At 32.2% G+C, this 25,115-nt stretch overlaps 1 protein-coding gene across 1 annotated transcript; it reads right to left on the bottom strand.

The window, feature by feature from the left end:
* Nucleotides 1-3,413: 3,413 nt before the first annotated feature.
* LOC129962143 (uncharacterized) lies at nucleotides 3,414-4,514 on the bottom strand. The gene has a single exon (XM_056075880.1). It carries the CDS (start codon nucleotides 4,512-4,514, stop codon nucleotides 3,414-3,416), a length of 1,101 nt encoding a protein of 366 aa, XP_055931855.1.
* Between the last annotated feature and the right edge of the window lie 20,601 nt (nucleotides 4,515-25,115).

Here is a 25,115-nt window from a genome sequence, read left to right as displayed (position 1 = left end):
CTCTCGTATAGTGTTAACTGGCCACAAATTAATTTTCGGTTTGATGAAATGTAATTTATTATGGATCTGCAGATCCCATGACTTTTGCCAGGTAGATAAAATGCTGCAGTTAAGAGACAGTTTAACGTCGCAAAACGGAAGTCCTTTGATCATAAATGTCGAAGCAGATTTTGCAGCCGAATCTGCTTTCTCATTCCCTAAAATGCCCACGTGACTAGGAACCCAACAAAATAAGATGCTTAGACCAGCTTGTTCTAATACACGCAACATAAACAAAATTCGAATAGCAATTGGATTCATTCCGTTGTGATAATTAGAAAGTGCTTTTAGAGCACTCATGCTATCAGAATAAATAATGATATTATGCTGAGTAGCAGCCGAAATTTTCTGAAGAGCACAGAAAATTGCCATTAACTCAGCAGTATAAACGGAACAACAATTATGAAGACGGTGACTCAATGTCTCAGATGGAAACACAATGCCACATCCAACATGTCCATCTGTTTTCGAGCCGTCCGTGAAAATAGGCACAAAAGATGAATACTGATGGCGGTGATATAAAAACAACTGCTGAAAAACAACATGTGCAGTTAAGGATTTATCGAATCCTGTAAAGGGGTTCAAAAAGGAAAAACGCGGGATATCCCAGGGAGGGAAGCAAAAGGAGTCAACTGCTTTAATATGAACGTCTTTGAGATCCGAGTCATGCAGCAGCAATTTGACTCTATCATAAAAGGGAAGTATGTGCGAAGGACGGGCATTATACAATCGACGCAGACCTACTGGTAGTGCCATATTGCTTAAGGGGTGTTTTGAAACAGATTTAGTTCTGAAATAAAACTGAGCAGATAATTTCTGCCTCCTTAAGCAAAGGGGTAGCTGATGACATATGACATAGAGGCTTTCAACCGGAGAGGTACGAAATGCACCAGAACAGATACGCAAAGCTGAATGGTGGACTGGATCTAGACGCCTCAGAACAGATGAACGGGCGGAACCATATACCATGCACCCGTAATCAATTCGGGAGAGGACTATTGCCTCATAAATACGAAGAAGGGAGGTTCGATCGGCACCCCAAGATGTTCTGGAGAGTACTTTCAAAATGTTTAACGCCTTCTCACACTTTCTTCGCAGGTGTAAGATATGCGAGAGAAAGGTGAGCTTTCGATCGAAAATTACTCCCAAGAATCGTACTTCATTCACTACAGGAATCGGTGAATCATTTATTTGAATATTGGGATCCTGATGAATGCCTCTTTTCCTACAGAAGTGTACACAGCTACTCTTCTCAGGGGAGATGGTGTGACCATTGTTATTGCACCATGCTACCAATTTATTTACTGCGTGTTGTAATTGTCTCTCTAATAAATCCATATTACTGCCTTGGCATGAGATCTGCAGATCATCAACATATAGTGTTCCCTGAACAGATGAAGGCAACTTATTTAAAATTTGGCTTAGATGAACAATAAAAAGCGTGACACTGAGGACACTTCCTTGCGGAACACCCTCAGCTTGAATAAAATAATTAGAATAAACATTACCAATTCGAACACGAAAGGTACGTTGTGTCAAAAAATTTTGTAAAAATATGGGCAAATTTCCTCTAAATCCAAAGTTAAAAATGGTAGAAAGTATACCATAGCGCCATGCTCGGTCATACGCTTTTTCTATATCAAAGAATATAGAGACAAGGTGGTTTCTCCTGACAAATGCATTGCGAATTTCGGTTTCCAGTAATACGAGGTTATCAAGAGTTGAGCGACCTCTACGGAAACCACTCTGCAATGGGGAGATGCAACCATGTTTCTCTAATTCGAAAATTAGTCGAGCATTGACCATGCGCTCGAAGGTCTTACAAAGGCAATTTGTAAGAGCAATCGGTCTGTAGTTCAGAGGGACAGATGGTTCTTTGCCAGGTTTTAAGATAGGAATCACAATAGCTTCTCGCCATTGTGAAGGGTATTTCTGCTCAGTCCATATTCTGTTAAAAAGCATTAACAGATTGGAAAGGGAAATGGTATTCAAATGGCGAAGCATGTTATATGTGATTCCATCTGGCCCAGGACTGGTATCATGGACTTGAGACAGCGCCGTTTCCAATTCAAACATCCTGAATTCACAATTATATGGAATGACATCTCGGGTTTTAAAGCGCAAAGGCAACCGTTCCGCGCGATTCTTAATTGCCAGAAAATCAGGGCTGTAAGAATCAGTTGCGGAAACTTGTGCAAACGCTTGGCCAAGAATGTTAGCAACGTCTAATGGGTCCGAATACATCATATTACCAGTTTTTAAAACTGGAATAGAAGTTTCATTATAGATCCCATTAGCAGCCTTTACCTTTTTCCATAAAAGTTTACTGGTAGTAGAGGACGTGATGGATGAAACAAATTTAGTCCATGATTCTCTCTGACTGCGGCGGCGAATGCGACGAGCAAGCGCTTTGGCTTTTTTAAAAGCGACCAAGTTCTCAGTCGTCGGGTACCTTCTAAATAGATTCCATGATTTTTTCTGTTTCTTATGGCTGTCGCGACAGGCTTTATTCCACCACGGTCTACAAAATTTTCTTAAACGTGGGGATGTTTTCGGAATGGTGGCGTTTGCGGCATTTATTATCGTATCAGTCACATTTTGTATTGCTTTTGAAATATCTGTATCACTGACCATAGCCTCATTGATAACCGCTAGTTGTGAAAATGTATTCCAGTCTGCCCGCTGGAATAGAAAACGCGGGGGACAAATAGCCGCACTACCGCTATCAGTGTGGGAGAGTATTAGGGGAAAGTGATCGCTATTGTGCAGATCCTCTCCAACTGTCAAATTCAACATCGGTAGCAGTTCAGGAGAGCATATGGCCAGGTCAAGACAGTGGAAGCTACGTGTGGGCGCATGGAAGTACGTTTGCTCGTCATTATTGAGCAGACAGAGACAGTTGTTAGCAATAAACTGTTCAATCTGCTGCCCACGAGAGTTTGTACTAACCGAGCCCCACAAAGTACTATGTCCGTTGAAATCGCCGATTATAATAAAAGGCGAAGGAAGTTGGTCCACTAATGTGTCAAGGTCTTGTTGACGTATTATATCATGTGGCGGAAGATAAATACAGCAGACTGTGACCAAAGATCGTATATGGACCTGCACAGCCACAGCCTGAAGAGATGTATGCAACATAAGAGGAGTGCTCGGATAAAGGTTTGAAGTAAAGATGCAGACACCTCCAGAACCATGAGATTCAGTGCCTGCATCTTTCCGAACACAGTTATATCCGCGTAATTTTAGTGGAATGTTGGGTGTCAAGAAGGTTTCCTGAACACCGAAACAGACAGGATGAAAATTGTTAATAATGGACTTGATATCCTGCAATTTGGACCGGATGCCGCGACAATTCCAAGAAACGAAGGTACCCATTAAGAGAGATGTTTGGCTGGAGAAAGAACAGAGGCATTAGTCTGAGTTGCCGGATCATCGCAACTCATATCAAGCTCATCTTCATCCTCAGAGGGATGTAATTTTATATCAGGGCTATGCAACTTATCCCCAAAGATCGTTGTTAAATCCTTGTGGACATTACCCTGCATCGCCATTCCCAAAGCGACGGAATTTTTGGAGGTTGATTTTTTTAATTTCAGAGGTAAATCTTTTTGCGAAAGACCGCGTTTTGCAAGTTTTAATGTTAGTGAGCTTTGTTTTTTGCGTTTAGACTTTGTTTTTACAACCTTAGGAGTGTCAGAAGTATCATTAATTGATTTTTCAGAAGTATCATTAATTGATTTTTCAGAATCGGAATCTGTAAGTTTTTCAGGTGGTTTGTATTTTTTAGAGTTTTTCACACAATTTTCACAGGAGCAGTTTGAACAATAGGTGTTTTGAAGTACAGAAGCATAACTCTTACCAGGAGTAGGCGTTTGCGCTTGAACCTTACGCCTGGCTTCGGGATACGTAATATCTTCTTTGAACTTAACAGTAGTGATTTGTTTCTCTAGTATCCAGCGCGGGCATGATCGAGAATAAGAAGGGTGATTGCCACTGCAGTTCACACACTTTTCCTGTGCGGAACATTGCTGGCTGTCATGCCCTTTACCTGCACAACGGGCACATGTTAATGACCCGCGGCAATTCATTTTAGAATGTCCAAAGCGCTGGCAATGGAAACATCTCAGAGGGTTTGGTATATATGGACGGACTGGTAGTCTGATGTAGCCGGCATAAGCAAATTCTGGCAGTTTAGGTGTATTGAACGTTAAAATGTGATGTTTTGTCTCCAGAAGTTCTCCATCACGCCGAAGAGTGATGCGGCGAACATTCGTGACACCCTGCGGTTTCATTTCTGCAATAATTACCTCCAAGGGAACATTTAGCAATTCCCCGCAGGTAATCACACCTTTAGAGGTGTTCAAAGATTGATGTGGATTAACAGTAACCGGTATTGTAGCTAAATTTTTAATTTTTGGTATCTGCTGGGCTTGCTTCCGAGAATTAACCTCAACAAGCAAGTCCCCAGAGCGCATTTTTTTTATTGATGTTACATCGCCAACTGTTCCAGTTACAGCCTTCTGAACAAGAAATGGTGATACATTATCGAATGATTCGTTAGCATTAGAGATCCGCTTTACAACAAAAAAACTATCAAAATGGTAAGAATTAACAGAAACTGGTGCTTTATGACGCCCACTGAAGGGACCCTTTTGGGGAGGAGCCATGCGATATGGTGAATGATTCGGGCCCGACGGCACCGCCCACCACGGAGCCCAACAAGGGAAGGCAGCCACCGGCTCTGGCCATTCCCAGCCTCGGCACTTACCTTGGTGCTAGCCGGAACCTATACGCTCGGAGTTACCCCCGGGGACAGTGACCACCCTTAACGCCAAGCCCAAGGAGTAACCCCTTTGCTTGATCCCTAGCAGACTAGCCACTCAGGTGACTAGGTACCAGCCGATTGATACACCGGGGACCACAGTGCACCACCCGTCTTTCAAATGGGTCGCCACGCACGGCCAACACGTGGGACATTGGCTGTCCATGAGAAGCAAGAAGCAAACAGAGCGGCGACAGCTTCTCATGGAGAGCTCCCTCGTTTGCCGTCGAGGGAAGGAAAGACATAGCAGACAGCAGAAGGCGGAGAGGAGAGCGAACTGAAAGGGAGTAAAGATCCCTGGGAACCTCGGGATTGGGACACCCGTACTCACCTATAGTAGGCGAGCCCCTGAGGGGAAAAATTTTACGGGAGCGAACAGAAAATCAGTAAGAGATACGTAGTACAACGAACAGAACGACTTAAGGCCTATATAATAGTGTAAGTGAATTATATGACAATAAAAATTTGAAGCCTAAAAAATATTTTGATGAAGAAGCTTTAAAAAACAAATTATATAAAATATTTAATTGAAAATTTTAAAGAGCATTAAGATTGGCGAACCGGCGGCCAAAGGCGGATAGTTTTTAATAAGACATTTGAGCGTGAAGATTCAGTAATGATTTACTGCTGTGATGTCACTTTCCAAAGGCATTCATTCGTTAAAAAATTTTTTCATACTCCTCTATTTTCAACCATGTGACATTGAAAGAATTTTCACTTTAGCACGAACATAACCATATGTGATATTTTGAGAAAAGTGATACAGTGAGCGATTCATCGTTTTTATTGTATCAAAGAGAAAATATTTGATGATTATTTTTATTTAGACTTACTTTCTTTTCACTTTAGATTACATTTCATTTCTATTTGCTTTAGATCTTATTTTCATTTTTTTTTGTCGTTGAAGCGTTGGTGTGTGAGAAAATATAAAAGAGAGTTACTTTTTACTAATCAAACAGAATGACCTTGAACTAATCATTTTACTTCTATTCTGTTTTGATTTTTTTTTCTCTCGTTTTAAGGCTCATGCGTTGAAGAAATATGGGAATACTCAGGGTATTAAAAATTCTTGAGAAAATAAGTTTTGGCAAAAGAAAAAGAATTTATGACCTTTTAATGCACTTTGCAATGCTTCGATTCACGAAAGAAATAAATCAGTCTGTAAAGAAATTCTACAAAACATCAATTAGAACAATTAATTGAACAAAAATTTATATTTTTGAAATTATTTATTTATTGAATTTCGGGAGATATGTAAATTTTTCAATGTAACTGTAGCCAGATTTAGATTCTAGAATTTTTTTATCATTTGTTTTATGATGATAATTTTAGCATGATAATGTTTTAGGTTTGACTCTTCTGTTTTTATTTCGATTGGTTTGGTCCGTATTAGCCGTTGCGACCTGGGCTTTACGGTTTTACATCAAGAATTTACAAAAATAAATAAACAAATTACAAGTAATTATGTGAGAACATTATTATTTTTAAGTCATTGTTTGTTTTAATTAATTTAAATCATAACCATTTTAAATCAGTTTGAAACAATCCCGTGACTATCAGATTACGCATGTGCCAATATTTAGAAAAATGATGGGTTTTTTTCGCATCTAAAAGTCGGTCGAGCTCTAAAACTTTTTTTTGCCAGCTAGAAAAATTGTAAATCAAAAAAATTATATTATTATTAAATAAATTTCAATACCTCCCCTCAATACTTCGTGTTGATTCCAGTTTTCTTCCTTGTGCTTCTTCGGGCGATAACTTCTTTCGACCTTGCCCTGTATTGACCAGACAGGAGAATCGGGTACATAGCGGACATTCACGCCAAGTTTCAACTTTTTGTTCGTGATAAGCCGCTTTTTTATCGTTTTCTATTTCGTAATTTTTTTTATCGCTTTCAACCGGCCCTAAAAGCGGAAAATTGATGCCTCAAAAGCGATGAATCGCCAATTTTCTGCCCGTGCATTTTGAGCCCCTCATCAAACCAACATCATGTTCTCACACGATAAAAACCAAAACAACATCCTGTTCTGACATGATAAAAAAAAATCCATCTTAAAAATATTACCTTTGCTTAATAGAAATCAAAGTAAAAATTATGCTTTGGAACAGATGTTTAAATAAAGTAAAATTTTATCATAAGTCCTGACAAAACGTGCGAGTTGGAGGCAAGTTGAAAGAATAAAACTGATTCATTATAACAATAAAAATTGTTAATGCAAATTGCATTAAATTCCCTAAAAATAAAAAATATTACATGGAAATATGGAGAGCTTACTTTTGAATTTTAAATAGGCTTAAAAAGGATTTTAAAGCGATTATAAGTCCAAAGTTATTGAGAGAAAACATTAAAATCTCATTTAATTTTTAATTAATTGAAAATCTAACACATGTTTTTTTATTCTTAGTGACCATATATTAAATTCGAGGTGGTGCAGCCGTGTACCAGAGTCGGGAATTATGATTTTAAAATATAGATCCAATAATAACAGTATATAAAAAAATCAAACTTCGCAGCAAATTGGATATTAAAATATAATGTTTCAGTGGACTACGTGTTTTTTACTATTCCAATTTAACTACTTTAATTAACTATTATAACTAATTTACTATTCAATTTTACTAAAACTTTTTCTGGATATCTTTTAATTTTGTCTTTAAACACCAGTAATTCAAAACTTCATTGAAACCAGCCAACGACAATTCCTTTTTAAAAACGTATGCGTTACAAACATTCGTCCTTGGAATTTCTCTTAAAGGATCAAATTACATTTCCATTTCATTTTGCGCCATGGGAACATCCATTTCTTCCGTCCAGCAAGCAAAGATTAACAATATCGTTGAGCATAAATTCATACCCACAAAGCTCATAATCAATTTTACTAAAACTTTTTCTGGATATCTTTTAATTTTGTCTTTAAACACCAGTAATTCAAAACTTCATTGAAACCAGCCAACGACAATTCCTTTTTAAAAACGTATGCGTTACAAACATTCGTCCTTGGAATTTCTCTTAAAGGATCAAATTACATTTCCATTTCATTTTGCGCCATGGGAACGTCCATTTCTTCCGTCCAGCAAGCAAAGATTAACAATATCGTTGAGCATAAATTCATACACACAAAACTCATAAATTCACAATTGCCCGAGAACGCGAATTAAGTTCGCTTATTGCATAAAACGACTCGGGAAACCACGTCCTAGAGAAGATCCAGAGCAAATTAATCCAATTACACTGCGCTTCTCCAGGAGTTTTCAGTGACTTAATTCGTTCTTGTAATAGGATCACCAGAGATAAAATAGCCCGTGCGCCAGCACTATTAATAACAAAAAGCCGGCTTTACTGCTAAGCTGATGAAGGCGGTAAAGATGTCTCTAATTACTCTTTACCTTATTTGTGAGAGCTCTTTCTAAATGAAATGATTCTTTGGGAGGCGATGAATTGCTTTTGCTCTGTTCTTGTAAAAATGCTGGAGTAATTAGATAGTAGTTTTGACCTTCGATATAGACGCGGGAGGCAGAATTAATTTTTTACAAAATAAGCACTATGTACGAGTATGTTTATGAAACAAATCATGCAAAGTATTTGTATCCCCAACAAAAAGATATTTTTTTTCATAAAAAAATATCGAAAGTAATCTCACTTTTCTTGCGTACTTCGACATATAAAATTACTTAAAACGTGTGATACAGGCTGATTGTTCATATACGTCATGTAACTAAATGTTTTCCAAAAACATTAAAATTTTTAATTTTTTTAGAGTAACTACAACAGAGTTACAGTTGCCATGCCCAAAAACATGCGAATTAAATTCAATGACGCCATCACGACAGCAAAGAGACGATATCTGTGCTTAAATACAAATGGTCATCGCCAATCACGACACAATCTAACCTATCCCGGTTTACGTCCCGTCATTGGTGGAGTAACTCAGCATTGTTATTCTGCCCACAAGGAAAGAGAGAAAAAAAACATTCCAAAAGTCTCCCATTTGAAGCGTTTTGACTTTTTAGTTACAGCATAATCAAGTTATACCTGTCACACTCGAAGTCATATAGAGATGATTAAATGATCTCGACACTGTTATAGCATTGGCGGGAACTATGATCGAGTCCGAAAGACCATCACCGACCACGGTACAACCCCTCCCACAGGAGACGCGCTCTGTCATCGATAGCCAACCTACACCGTTACTAAACCCACCAGGGTAGGAGAACTAGCTACCATACTGAAAGCTTCACCTTCCTAGATATGAGGTGCCCCCCTCGGTGTGACGTTTTAGAGTATAAGTGTAATCCCTTATTATTTTTTACATGCATTATAACATATCAATACACCACTGACCTAAAGTAATTAACATTTTGGTGCTTTTAATCGAAAGCAAACTTGTAGAGAAAAAATACTTAGGAATATTGCAAACTAACATAGGTACATTGGAATTTCTTTTTAAAATCTTACATATATCAAGACAAAAGTCTGATTTTTATTTTTATTTGTGGACTAATTCTGAGATTACTCAAACTTCACTTTAAAATATGTAGAAATGCATCAATATGAAATAAACTTAGTAACAGAAAAAAAAGTACGAGTTAAAGAAATTTATGAGACGCAAATTAAAGACGAGTGATGCAAGTTAAAGAAATTTATGTTCAAAATTCTAAAAATTACTTAAAATCAAAAGAAGCAAATGAAGGAATAGCAAAAAAAAAACTGAAAGAAATGTGAAAACTTATCTTCTAAAGACTTAAATGTTTTCATAAACGGAAATAATACATCATTCAGTGGATTCGTATTTTCATAATTAATGAAAAGTGATCGGGAAAAAATTCGCTCTTTTTATGTCTATTTCCTGATGTATAAATCTTATATAATCTTATTATTACTTATTTTTCAGTTTCTACTTTTTGTTTTGTGGCCATAAACTATTGGATAATACTCATATCGAATGCCCGGTTACGTGGGTGATAATAGTTAAGGCAGCACTCTTTTCAAAAGCGTTAATAGTCGTAAAGAATAGTCAAGAGATACAGTTACAAACAGGCATTCTTCTTACAGAATTACGTGCGAGTCGTTACTAGCTTCCAGTGTGCTGTAGTCATTGGGCTCAAGTAACAATGCATCGTAAGCACGAGGGGGATGGATTTCGCTTAGATGTATTTTATTTATTTATGCTTTAGGAACATATGTTTTAACGTCGTCTTGCCCAGCTGCGTTCAGCTAGTTTTTACCTTCTCTTATGCTTTTGGTTTCATTTTTTTTCCCTTCGTAGCAATAAAGTTTTATGGTTCAAAGGAGAATAAAATATTATCTGTAATATAAAAAAAGGGCTCCTATCTGTAGTTTCTCTAGAGTTCCGTATTTAAATTTTAATCGAAATCCACTGCAATGATATAGATAAGTAGATTTTATATGCAAAATCGGTTTCTTATTGTGAAACTACAGCATTACGGAATTTTTTTAGACAATTTTGTTACACGGACAATAATCGATAACTTTAGAATATACATTGTTAGCTTGAAATTTTCGTATCATTCCAAAATTAAACCATAAAACAAATAATCGCTCTCATACAATTTAAACATACAAAATCATACTTGAAATTCACTGGAATTACTAGTTATAAGGCAGCAAAAGCCGAACTTTATCATATTTTCAATCAAATATCCAAGCTCTCTCGGAAAATCAAATTCACACTCTATAAAACCATGATCCGGTCTCACATCTCCGATGCATCACCTATTTGGGTGACTACAACCTAAAACTGGCTTAAAGTGGCTCGACCCACTCGAAGTCACAGGGAAAAATATGAATGACCGGATAGCCACAGTAGAACTACTGGTAGAAACCTTGGTTGAGTAATAAGGGCCATCACCTACCAAAGTAGAACGGGAAGTACATGCTGTCATCGATGAGAGAAGCCAGACCCCCCCACCTTTTTCTGTACCCACCAGAGTAACGAGAACCAACCACCATGCCTCAATTACGAGGTGTCGCCCGAGGGGATCTGGGCGACTACAATAATATGCACATCATAGCACTAAAAATCTTGCAAAGTGGGACAATTCGAGAAAATAGTAATACGTTGTGGTTTGTTAGAAATAACGCAAAAACTTAGCTACATTAAAATATTTTCACGGAAAATTATCAACATGATTCTTTGATAAATTGGATAGAAGAGACATCATCGTTGTTAAAGAAATTGAACCATATGACCCCAAACTTCTGAAGAACGTCAACAGAGCTCGTAGTCTTATTCTTGTATAAAATCTAATTTTATCTTTGCCATGCCATACAGGGTCGATTTTGCTTAAAACACCTTACTAAAATTCTGTCCTTTTTTTCTTTCAATATTGTTAATATTTATTACTACTTCTTTTCACCATTTTAATGGATAGCCATTTGTTAAGCAACTACAATTCAATGTCAATAGTTTTATCATCTGTTTCGTCCAGAAGTTAGGAACTTCGAGTTCAAGAACTCAGTGACCCATCCTTCAAATTGGAAATAATTGTTCATATAAAAGATGAAATAATCACACTTTTTATTTAAAAAATGAGGTACCTGAAGTAAAAGCAATTCATATAAGGCAATATCTTATCCTAATGGCGGATTTCCCTAGGTAGCTGCACATGGACGCGAGCAGAAAAGCAACACCAAGCAGTTCGATTAAAAAATGTTATTAGCCAAGATTGCTAATAAATATTTAAAAAAAACGCGAATTTTATGAATGATAAACTTTTAAAATAATATTCACGCTTTGTCAATTTCATGTTTGTTTGTTCTGTTATTACTGCATTTATAAACACCAAGTATTTATTTTAATATAATTGTGTACACAAGGTGGATGTTACTCAATAAATAAATAATGTATAAAATAAATAAATAAATAATGTATAAATAAATAAATGATGTATAAAATAAATAAATAATGTATAAAATAAATAAATAATGTATAAATAAATAAATAATGTATAAAATAAATAAATAATGTATAAAATGAATAAATAATGTATAAAATAAATAAATAATGTATAAAACAATAAATAAATAATGTATACGTTTTCAAAAATTTACTAATATAAAAATTCACTTAAAATAACAAGTTGATTGATAAAGTTTAAAATGTGGTGAAATTTAAAATAAACTGGGCATTTTATTAAAATAGGGGCCCTCATAATATGCACTGCCTAGGGTCACAAAGTGCCTCGATCCGCCAATGATCTTATCTAACTTGGTATCTTAAGTACCAATATCTTCTTAACCTTATGTAACTTAACCGGCCCAACCGGGCGTGCAAATTTTTTACTGGTCGCCCGTTTTCTGTTTCAAACGAGGAGTCCAGGACATAAAACGAATTATCACCAAGGAACACCTTCGCTAACATACTACACTTCTCGTTTGCAACAGAAACTAGCCCACCATTAAAGAATTGGTCCGGCCGGCTGGTAGTGAAAGGGTTAAAGTAAAGTAAATCTTATCTAGCTAAAGGAATATAGATAAGGTTTACTCTTATAAGTTTTATAACTAAAATGTATATTAAAGCAACTTTTTTTCATTCATTCTGCAATAAAATTTCGAAATTATCCAAAATAGATGCTTTGCTATAGTGTTTACATATGTACAAAATTTCCATAATAGAAATTCCTTTAAAAGTAACAACATAAATTCGACCAGAAAAAATATTCTGTTCTAAGTACGAATTGCTGTACAGAGATTACGAAAACTAATTCCATTGCCGTCCAAGAAATGCACAAAGTGCTTAATCTCAATCATTTTTGCGTTCAGTTTTCAGTTTTTGCCTATCCAATATCAATCCCTCTTGGTGACAATTTAATTTGATATAACTGTTTCTGTCATACATCGATCTGTCTTTCTTCTTCTATTACATTTGCGAAACTAAATAAGTCATCCGTAGACGTGCCAAATCAATACATCAACTCTGGCTGTATGAAAATCGCCAAATTTGATGTCCTCATTTCTTCAAAACACGCCAATTTTCTTTCTCGTTCTGATAACGTTATACACAAGAAAAATTCTTATAAATTAATTCAATAATAAATTTTATAAGTGTTCGAAACGATTATTTAAATCGAAGTGAAACTAAACATTCGAAAAATCAGATACATTTAATTTCTTTTTTTTTTTTACCATTTAGTAAAATTAATAAATTTTTAAACAAAATTTTCTTATATCTTTCGATTTTGATACTAAACATGCAAAATAATAATGGGTAAATTTAAATACTTTTTTTGAAGCTACAGTAAATTCTTTGGGGATGATATTGTAATTTTAAATGATGCTTAAAGGATGACACAATTTGAGGCCTCTTCCTCTTCTAAATCTTTACACCACATCATAAAAAGTATGTTTGATCCATGGCATGCACTAAACCCATGAATATAGAAAATCGTATGTAAAATCGGATTTTGAACCCACATTCCTGTCATAAAGCTCTCATAGAAGAATGGAAATAACATTGAGGAATCATATCTATAAATTATATAATTCATAGGCACGAGATACATTTCAATTGCAACATACACATTTCATTTTGAATCAAATGCATATCTTATAGGAAAAAGAATAGGCATAAAGTCGCAACAAAGCGTGAAACAATGTCAGTTAAATGACAGATCATATGCGCGATTGGAAATTTGAGATTCTGAGTTCAGCGTTGTGTTGACTTATTATTTCAATAAATATTTTAAGCATTGCTATCGTAGTTTAACTCTCGCTTTTGTCTAATAATCATGCAGTCAATGAAACAAAATTTATTAAACAAAAATTGTTAAGAAAGGGAAAATATCATTAAAGAAAATATATAAATTTTATTTATGTAAAGATATTTAATAAGAATAATATTTAAAAAATGAGAAGAGTAATGATAATGAACATGAATAATAGATTATTACCAATTAATCAGTCTGCTAGGATGTGATTATTCCTCGTTCTTGTAGAGCAACTATCTAATCAGTCCGCATAATGTGTGAGTTCATTATGGTTTCTCCATAGAGGTGTTGATTTGTCACTTCTTAAAATACTAATAGAGTGGTTATTTCTTCACTAATTTACCTTCCTTAACATTTTTACCTTAAAAACATCTTTCTTTACCTTCATTAAACTCAGTTGATTATGACGATTAGCGTCCTAATTGGTTATGTGAGAATTTTCTCTGGAATTTTCCGATGAAACTCGGAAGTTTTTGAAAATAGCACAGAAATGAATTATTTTGAAAAGATCAGGATTTGTGACACCTTTCCATGTTCTGTTAGTTTCCAGAAAATTCTGGGATATTTCTTACCTCTACTTTTATCAGAGCCTGACTAAGGCAGGGGCATACGGGGCAGTTGCCCTGGTCCTCCACATTAGAGAGAACTCCCCCAAATCGAATAAAAAGTTTATTTTACGTTTCTTTCTTTAATGAACTTTTTTTTAACATTGCTTTTCAAAGACAAGAAAGACAGAGGGAGGCCTCCAAAGAAGTTTTTGCCCAAGGCCCCAATTAGGCTAAGTTGAACCCTGACTTTTATCCAAATAATCGCCTAATTTCAAAGCATTTTACAATATCTATCACCATATTCCAATCATTTTATCGATGTACTTAAATGCTACCAGCAACAGATTTTTTTTCATTGATAGGTTCGAATTTGGGACCCTCTGAACAGAAAACCGAAACTCTGACAAACTATCGTTACTTTCCCTTTTGAAAGAGAAATCAAGATACCTGAGATTACAAATAGACATTATTTTAGTCAGAAATTTCTGGAAATTTGTAAATAATTATCACCATGCATGGGAATATTTTATATTGCAATTATTTTAATTTTGAAAGGAAATAAGTTTTCTATAATCTCCAGAATGTTTGGGATTCACTCTTTCATATTATGAAAAGAAATCCCTTTTAACAAAATTTTTCCAACCAACGTATTTAAAAAAAAAAAAAAAAAAAAAAAATTATGTTTCTACAAAAAAAAAACTATGACTCAATTGCACTTTCGTCTTGTTTATTAGTCCCAATAAATTTCTTTGTTCATTTACAACATAACCTTTGTAGCTTATACACCTTCTCTTGCATTGTGTGTCTTTTTGTATTGTTGTTCATCATTATAAATCTAAACTGAAAACATTATTCTTTTGAACCTCACAATTTCTATTTGTCTTTTTTCAATCAATTTTTACTCAATTCATAATTGATTAATAAAATTATTTTTATACTATATTTTAGATTTGGAGATAAATTTTTTCCAATAAAAATTCTTTTATTAAATAATGGGAAAAAAATCATAGTCAAATGTCATGTATCAAATATGTCGAATGAAACTTAATTTTGAAATTCGTTGTACATCTTTCAGAACAAAGAATAATATGAAAGTAGAATGCAGTATAAAGTGATGTGTAATTAGAAACTAAATGGGATACACAGTTGTCTATTTCATTTGATTGTGATATAATTTAATTCGCCTCTATTATTGTTTTGCATTTTCTTTAATTATGTTCCTTTTTTTTTTTTCATTGTTTTATCCTGAATTCTTTATGATCATTTTATTACTTTTGTTCAAATTTTTTAAAAAAAGTAAAAGTCCAAAACTGTTGAAAGATTTTTAAAAGAATTCGAGGAGCCATAAGGTGATTTCATAAAGAAATGTGCAATTGGCATTCTTATCATAAAACAATAACAACAACAATTTAAAATTTCACAAATTCAATAAAAAGATAATTTTTGGAAATTTTTACCTTAAAATCTACAATTCTTTTAGACGAAGAATCACAAAAATAACAAAAATATTTCTGCCTTATAATGAATCATAAAAAGAAAATTGTACAGAACGTGCACGAACCTCAAAAAATAAAGAATAACTTTCCGTTCCACACAAAAAGTGATTCTTCGTTTTGAATAATAATCTTACAAAAGCGATAAATGAAGAACAATTCTTAAAGCAAACAAAACTGTCATTTAACACAAATTATCTTTCTCTTTTCTTTTCTTTTCTTTTTTTTTTTCTTCCTTTCTTTCTTTTTTTTTTTTTCTTTTTTTTTTCTGTATAACTTTATAAGAATTGAATTGTTGATAACTTCATTCAAGAATTGATTCTGCAAATAAATACCTATGTACATAATGCTAATGCTTTCAACATCAAACACAAAAGATAATAAATCTCCACTCCTTTCTATTCAACGGAGGTTTCTGGTATCTTTAATTATCTGGCCTTCAAAGCGCTGGAAACTTAAATGGTTGGGCAATGTTTGGGCAGTTTTGTCCTGTCACTGAGTGTAAATAAGGAAACGAATAATATCCACGTTGCCATCATTCAGTGTGCATTACTTTATCCGATTTTCATAAGTGGAATTTTCACATAACATTACTTTTTTTAACAAATTAATAACATCAGAATTTGTTGAAGATATTAAAGGGACACTTGAAATACATAACCCTCATATATCGAAACTTTACATACCGAAAAAATCGTTAAATACCAAACCATTTTCGGATATATCGCATTTTCAATGGGAAAATGTTTCTGCACATCAAATAAAATTTCTTGAACCGAACAAATATTTTCATAAACAAAGTATAAGTGCATTTGTTCTAGTCCAAACGTGTCGATAGGTTTCGTACAAAAATAAGAGCATAAATTACTAAATAAATAAAATTATTATTTGTCTGTTCTTCATGCAATAAAAACTCGGGGTTGGCCAAAAGACGTTCATCAAAAAGAATTATACACTAGTGGTGAGTCATAATTTGTTCTTGACTGTTTTTTAATGATATTGGTAGTGGGGAACAAACACCTGCTGTTTGTTGAAAAAAATCAATTATGCGTGTAACTGCATCCTTTTAGGGCTTCATACCAAACATGCAAAAATATTATGAGATAGTTATCGTATTGCTTTGTTATCTTTCGAATTTCTGCATGAGTTCACATTGAATTCTTATGACTGTGTTGAATCTTAACTTTCAACTGCTATGCTTGATTTCCAATGAACAACAAAGCTGTACTTCGTTCTGTTTTCTTTCAACAGACCTACGAAGTGAAGATATTTATTTATAATCACTCTGTACTTAGGAAGAAAAAATAATTTTCATTTTTTTATGTTAATGAAGGTATAAGTCGTATCACTGAATCTCCGACACGCCCAAAGGAACACGGATTATAAATACTGAATGAATAGTTGATTCTCTTAGTTATCGCCTGGGGTGATATTCCTGATCAATTTATCTTTATGTCTTGTAGCAGTTTATTATTATTTCACTGTTTCTTTTGGTTGTTATTTGTACATGTCGATTCTCTTTTTACAATAGTTAGGACTGTCTGACTTGAATTAGAATTTCTAATATTTTAAAGTTATTTTAAAGTTCATTACATGCATCTCTGAATAAATTGCTTTTTTACCCTTGATTCTTCAGTAATAAAGATATCAGTATGTGCTGTCTGATTCAGAGCATTTACTATATGGAAAAAATGAATAAATGAATTGTAAACATAATATATATACATTTATTTTATGCAAATTACAAGCTTTATCTTTTATTTACCAATTTGATTTATTTGCCTATCATTGTTCAAAATATTTGCAAATTCATTAGCCAATCTGTGACTTTTTATAATCATAATTAACAATAATATCAATTTTTTCAGACACATAACTTATATTTGTATGTGAAAATTGGCATTTCGTGTTTATCCCTTAATTTATTATCTTCAATATTTTGTATTCTTTAACTAAAAAAACTATTTATATTTGTTTCTAGTAAGAAAATGATAAAGAATTTGCAATTTTTATTTTTAACTGCAGAATCTTTTAAGAAATCTTCAAACTCGATATATTCGACTGTAGACATATTTTAAACTGTTTTTGGTTTCAGAATAAATTATTTATCTCAATTCTTCTATGTTACCACTCTAGTAGAAAGATCTAGAATATTTTCACGAATTTTGAAAAGCAAACGATTTTTTTTAAGAATTAGAAAAGAATAATAAGATATAACATTAAAAAAAACTTTTATTCCGTGTCTATTTCCTTTTTATTTAGCATTATATTGAAAACAGAAAAAACCGCTTGTTATAATTACATTATTGCACTTTTTTCTCGTTTATAATGCAAAATTAAAGAGCAAGAATGTGTCAGTAATATAGCATATATTATTATTTTTATCAAATTGTAATGAATTTAAAATGCTTCTTTTAAATTTTCTTTTTCTTTGCAACAAATCAAAATTTATTTTCGCATTTCTGGCCTATTTAAAGCTTCAAATATCTTTGGTAAGATTTTTCAATGATCTTTATTTTTATGTATTTTTTTATCATTCAATTCCCAAAGTAAATATTCTAAATGAATATTTCAGTTTCCTATTATTTATTTTGAAACTATCCTATTTTCGATGTATCATTCTGACAATAGATAAAAAAGTTCGTTCAAATGCACTTAAACTCCCGATCTTAAATTCGTTATATTGTAATACTAGCCGCCTTTGGCGACCAGCCGGTTCACCAGTATTTCCGCTCGCTACAATTTTCAATTAAATATTTTAAGTAGCTGGTCTCTTAATAGATTCTCAAACAAAACATTTTTAATCTTCAAATTTTGATAGTAATACCAAACTTATACTGATATTTAGATCGTTTCGTTCAATTTACTATATATATTTTCCTAATGTATTGTCATTTCCGATAAAACTTGAACTTTAATTTAAAGTGGAAATGCTGAAATTGCAATTAGTATAAAGATATTTTTTAATGAAACCAAGCTTTTTATTTTATTTATCCTTTTTATTGTTATTTATTTATTATTATTATTATTGAATATGAGTATTGCAAACAGAATCGCTCGGTATTTAAGTCTTATGTGAACTACAAAATATTTTTCATAATTTATGTAATATCTCAAACAATAATTCAACAAAAAATTCTCAGATTCAACATAAAATTCAGTTTTTAGTTTTGCTTCCAAAAGGATTGAAATGAAATCAATAAAAATATTTTGTTCCGGCATATAAATATATTTCAAGAATTATGAAGTCTAAATTTAATGCAGTAAGGTATCAGATTCTGAGAAATATTCAGGACACACCAAATTTTAAATAAATGAATGTTTCTATTTTCCACGATCAACTAAGACTTGTTTATGAAGTTTTGAATGTTAAAAATTTATAAAAACTCGACATTTTCATAATCTTAGGCCAAATAATCTTGAGAAACCTGCGAGTTGATTGGCGTATTTTCTTTGAAACGATCGATGGAAAATTTAAAATTATCCTTTTTTTTATTGAATAGTGATATTCAAATTTTCATAAATCCGTCAGTTTAAGTGACTAATTTAGTTGATTGGAAATTAACTCTTTTTATTAAAAATATTAGTGTTTCAAGAACATTTTGTAATTCGTGATTTCCACAGCAGAAGCTTTATGTAAAATCAAAAATTCGTTATTTATTAGAGCATTTATTGAATCAAGTTACATAAAATATAATCATTTTCCATTCAGACCATTTTAGCAGATCTGTGTCTTACTAAAGTTTACAAATTAGCTATGAGGCCCTGATTTGAATGGATATCCTGTTTATATTAAACAAAACTTGCCTTAAAATAAAACTGATTTATTGGATTAATAATATAGAGAGTGTAAAAGATCATAAAATAATTTTTCTTGAATTTATTTTTTTTAAAATAATATTTCATATTTGTTTCATTTCCTACAGACAATCTGCAAAATTATATTTTTGCAGATTTCATTTCCAAAAAGATTTAATTTATTTTTAGTTGGACCTTTAATCAATGTGATGGCAACACTTTGAAAAAAGCTAATTTTTTCCCATGAATGCGAAACGTGCTCGATCAGCTTAAATTTTATTTTTATTTTTTACGAAAAGAATTGTTGAAAAATATAGTTAAAAAATTTATTTAAAAATTCATGAAAAATAGAAATTTAATTTAATCAATTGTTGAAAAATATAATTAAATTATTTTTAAAAATTTCATTAAAAAATAGAAATTTAAATTTTCGGTTAAAACATTGGTATCATTTAAAAGATAAATTTTTGATCTTTAACATCATGTAAAAATCTTTTTTGTGCGGTAATATTTTCGGAAGTTATAGCAGAAACACGCCAAAATTTCACTTAATTTTTAAATAAATAAAATTCTAATTAAAAATTCGAAAAAATAACCCCCAGGTGCACATTCCCGGCCACCAAGGTATACATGTGCCAAATTTGGTAGCTGTAGGTTGAATGGTCTGGCCTGTAGAGCGCCAACACACACACACACACACACACATTGAGCTTTATTATAAGTACTAGCCGCCTTTGGCGACCAGCCGGTTCGCCAATCTTAATGTTCGTTAAAATTTTCATAATTAAATATTTTATGCAATTCCTACTTTAATAGCTTCTTCATCAAAATATTTTAAAACTTCAAATTTTGATAATCATATAATTCACTCATAATATTATAAACGCCTTCAGTCATAACGTAATATGTATCTCTCTCATTTTCTGTTGGCTCCCATAGAATTTATACTTTAAATTAAAGTGGAAAGGATTAATCTGCAGTTTATATAATAATATTTTTTACTGAAACAAAGTATTTTTTTTTTTTGTAATATGATTATTGAAAACAGTCACTGAGTGTTTAAACTTTATGGGCACTAAAGAATATCTTTCTTAATTTATATAATATTTCAAAAATTTGTGAACAAAATTTTCTCAGATTCATCATGACCAGATTGATTAATTAACAATGTTTAATTTTAAATGCATCAAACACTAAAAAAAAAAAAAAAAAAAAAAAAAAAAAAAAAACCGAATCGTTTAAAATAATTGGTTGAAAACAGGTTTAAAAAAAACTACTTAAAAGACGATGGTCTTAAAACTATAAGCATACACAAAAAATATATAACTAACATAAATACACTTTAATTACAAAAGCATGCAACTAATCTAAAAATAATTTAAATCGTCCGTTGATATTGGTTGTCATGTCAACAATCAGAACACAATGCGCATGCGTGAATTTACAACGCTAGTTACTGTAACGCAAATGCGTGAGTTTTTCTAAGCCAGTTGGGGTAACGCTATGCAGATTAGAAATTTTTATTTCCTTTATTCTGTTTTATTTTAATTCAAAAGTATTTCAGAATTAATCTGAAAGATCGATTAATTAACAATGTTTAATTTTAAATGCATCAAACATTACGAAAATAAACAGAATCCTTTGAAATAATCAACCGAAAAATCTTAAGCCTAGCCTCATTACTGTTGGGGGGAAAAAACTGAACTCTTACTCATTTGGTGGTAGGGAAAATGAATAATTTTTTGTCGAGAAAGTTAGCTTTTAATTAATAATTAAAATTCTAATTAAAAATTCAAAAAAGGGACCCCAGGTGCACATTCCCGACCTCTAAGGTATACATGTACCAAATTTGGTTGCTGTAGATCAAATGGTCTTTTCTGTGGAGCGCCAACACACACACACACACACATTGAACTTTATATATAAGTATAGATGTTTTTTTAAAGCAAGCGAAGAGGGGAAAAAAACTATTCTAAAAAATTGGGTAAAGCAGGTGTTCTTATTAAAAAAGTAATTTTTTAAAAAAATGAAACGAAAAAGGGGAAAAGTTATTCTATAAAATTGTGTAAAGCAGATGTCCTGTCTTAGAAACTTCTTTTCCCTTTCCAGCTGTGTTGCCATGGAAACCGGCGCACAGCTGTTTACACGTTTATGTTTATCTATTCAGATTTTATAACATCTTATCAGAGTAACGGTGAATATCAGTGTGTTCGTGTTCGTCAATAAATGTTAATTTTTTTAATAACATGATTAACGAAAACAGAGTCACTGAGCATTTAAACCTTATGGGAACTAAAAACTATATTTCTTAATTTATGTAATATCTCAAGAATTTGTCGACCAGCCGGTTCGCCAATCTTAATGTTCGTTAAAATTTTTATATTATTTTATGCAATTCCTACTTTAATAGCTTCTTCATCAAAATATTTTAAAACTTCAAATTTTGATAATCATATAATTCACTCATAATATTATAAAGGCCTTCAGTCATAACGTAATATGTATCTCTCTAATTTTCTGTTAGCACCCGTAGAATTTATGCTTTAAATTAAAGTGGAAAGAATTAATCTGCAATTAATATAATAATATTTTTTTACTGAAACAAAGAATTTTTTTATAATCTGATTAATGAAAATAGAGTCACTCAGCGTTTAAACTTTATGGGCACTAAAGAATATCTTTTTCAATTTACGTATTATCTCAAGAATTTGTCAACAAAATTTTCTTAGACTCATCATGAGCAGATCGATTCATAAACAATGTTTACTTTTAAATGCATCAAACACTAAGAAAATGAAACGAATCGTTTTAAATAGACGGTTTAAAACAGGTTTTAAAAATCTACTTAAAAAACGATGCACTTAAAACTATAAGCATATACAAAAAATATATAACTAACATAAATACATTTTAATTACAAAAGCATGCAACGAACCTAAAAAAAATTTAAATCCAGTCCGCATCCGTTGATAATAATTCGTCAACACGATGCGGAATTCAGAACACAAAGCGCATGCGTGAATTTTCAACGCCAGTTACATAACGGAAATACGTGATTTTTTTTCTACGCCAGTTGGGGTAACGCTATGCGGATTAGAAATTTTTAATTTCCTTTATTCTGTTTTATTTTAATTCAAAAGTACTTCAGAATGAATCTGAAGGATCGATTCATTAACAATGTTTAATTTTAAATGCATCAAATATTAAGAAAATAAACAGAATCGTTTGAAATAATCCGCCGAAAAATACTAACCCTAGCCTCATTACTGTTGGGAGAAAAAAAAACGGAAGCCTTACTCATTTGGCGGTGGCGAAAATGGAAGATTCTTTTGGCGAAAAAGTTGGCGGTGGGGAAAATGGAAGATTTTTTTGGCGGGAAAGTTAGTTTTTAATTAATAATTAAAATTCTAATGAAAATTTCAAAAAAAGGCACCCCAGGTGCACATTCCCGACCTCTAAGGTATACATGTACCAAATTTGATAGCTGTATGTCAAATGACCTGGCCTGTAGAGCGCCAACACACACACACACACACACTGAGCTTTATTATAAGTATAGATATAGATAATAAACACGCAAAACAAAGCTAATAAACATACAGGATGCTGAAATAAATAGAATAACCGTTTATTTCCCTAAATACTGCCTTTATGTATATACAAATAATTATATAGCTTCGTAAAATGAGGTGGGCAACTGTATGAAAACATTTTGACTTTTGTAAATTGATAATAAAAAAATTTAAAAGGTGAAGTTTTTATATGACCCGTCTAGTGTACAAGTGTCAATCAATAAAATGTTTCTATAACATTCACTGATTCAAACACAAATTTTATGCTTCTATCTACAAAATTTGTAGAAATGTGCTTATTTTTAAATTTAGAAGGCTATATCACAGATTTAGATAGAAACATTTATTTCAGAAATACAGAATAATTGCAATATGGAAATATTTTATCTAGGAATGTGTCATCTGATCAGTATGATTTGAAAGATATTTGTTAATTACCTATATTGTTACTCACTTTGATTGGTGGGTAATTAATTGCAGCTTCGACTTTTTAAATGAATAAATCAAAATTTATGAAGCTGAAAATTTAAGATATTTCGAAGAATTAGCAGTGTACCAAACAAGAAAACGAAATTCTTTTCTTATAGTTGTGTGTATGATATTAAGTTTTCCAAAAGAATGAAATATAACTCCGTTTTCTGAATTTCAGACATCTTTCTAGGAAATGCGTTAACAGAATAGTTTGGCGCTTGTGAGATACAATATCTCGCCAATTCTTGCTAGCTTTGAGCCATTTGGGTCAGCCAAGTCAGAATGTGAAATTTTAAAAACAAGTTCATGAGCCTGAGAGATAGAGGATAGGTATCTATACAAGTAATACAGAAACTTACATTTTAGATATGTCACATAGATATGCCATTAGCGCTCATCTGCTCTCAGCCAATATTTATTTTTTTATTTTAAAATATCTCAGAAACACTGTTTCAATGCATATTATATCTTTGGTGAAAAAACTTGACACAGTTCTCAAATCACAATCGCTAAATAAAATATCTAATTGGTCAATTTCTATTCCGTCTTCAAATTTTTTTCGTCACTTTTTATTATTAAAGATCGTCTGCCCGTTTACTTCAGTTTTCAAGAAACATTAAAAGATAAATCTTAGATTGAGCCTCCAACCTCAATAATAATTATAATTCGAAATACTTTCTTTTCATTTGATTGACTTTATTTCAACAAAATTGGTCTACACGACGTAATAATGATATGAATATGAGGTTTGAAGCCGGCTAATATTAATGAGATTTATTTAATCATGTCAATCACCTTTTATAACAGATCTTGCCGTAAAAAAATATAATAAAAATATAATTACAATAATATAAGTGAAAGTAAATAAAAATATTATTTTAAACCAGTCGTGTTCGCAGACCAACAGGTTCACTGGGAATATTTGTTGCATTTGATTTTTAAGTTATATCCAATCATTTGGATATAACTTAATGTCCATGATTCTATAGCAAATTGTCTATTAGGGGCTTGTGCTTTTAAGAGTCTTACTTAAGTTCTGATTATCTTAAATGTTTATTATCTGTGCACATGAATTCTTTCTAATGGAGGTAGTCTCAGAATATCATAGCGCAAGTAAAAATAGAACTATCCTGTTCATTTATTCTCTAAATTTTGCGATATTGTAACTTCACTTTTTTTTCGCTTGTCCTATCCAGATATTAAAAAGAATATATCTTCTTTAGATTCCAAACAGCAAAATAAAAGCAAGGATTAAATATTTGATTGATCAAAGAAAAAAATTTGAATTTCAGACAACAATGTAATTTATTGATGGAAAGCTGTCAAAAAAAATGTATTTTTAAAAGATTGTCAAAATTTAGCAAACATTTGCCCGAGTATTGATATTATTAAAAAGGCATTTTCTTTCCATTTTCGAAAGGTATTTTTGAGCAATAATGTTTTCGGAAGTTATCACGGAGAAACGCCAAAATTCAGCTTAATTTTTAATTAAATAAAATTCTAATTAAAATTTTAAAACGATCGCTTTAAGATGCACATTCTCATTCCCCTATGGTATACATGTGCCAAATTTGATTGCTCTAGGTCAAACAGCCTAGCCTGTAATGCTCCACCACACACATTCATATTTATTGATATGTAAAAA

This window comes from Argiope bruennichi, chromosome 2 (assembly GCF_947563725.1).
Source record: "Argiope bruennichi chromosome 2, qqArgBrue1.1, whole genome shotgun sequence".
Classification (NCBI taxonomy): domain Eukaryota; kingdom Metazoa; phylum Arthropoda; class Arachnida; order Araneae; family Araneidae; genus Argiope; species Argiope bruennichi.
This window is presented reverse-complemented; position numbering and strand designations above follow the sequence as displayed.

Coding starts and splice junctions, on each gene's coding strand:
- LOC129962143 (XM_056075880.1), bottom strand. CDS start 4,514: ATGCGCTCTGGGGACTTGCTTGTTGAGGTTAATTCTCGGAAGCAAGCC.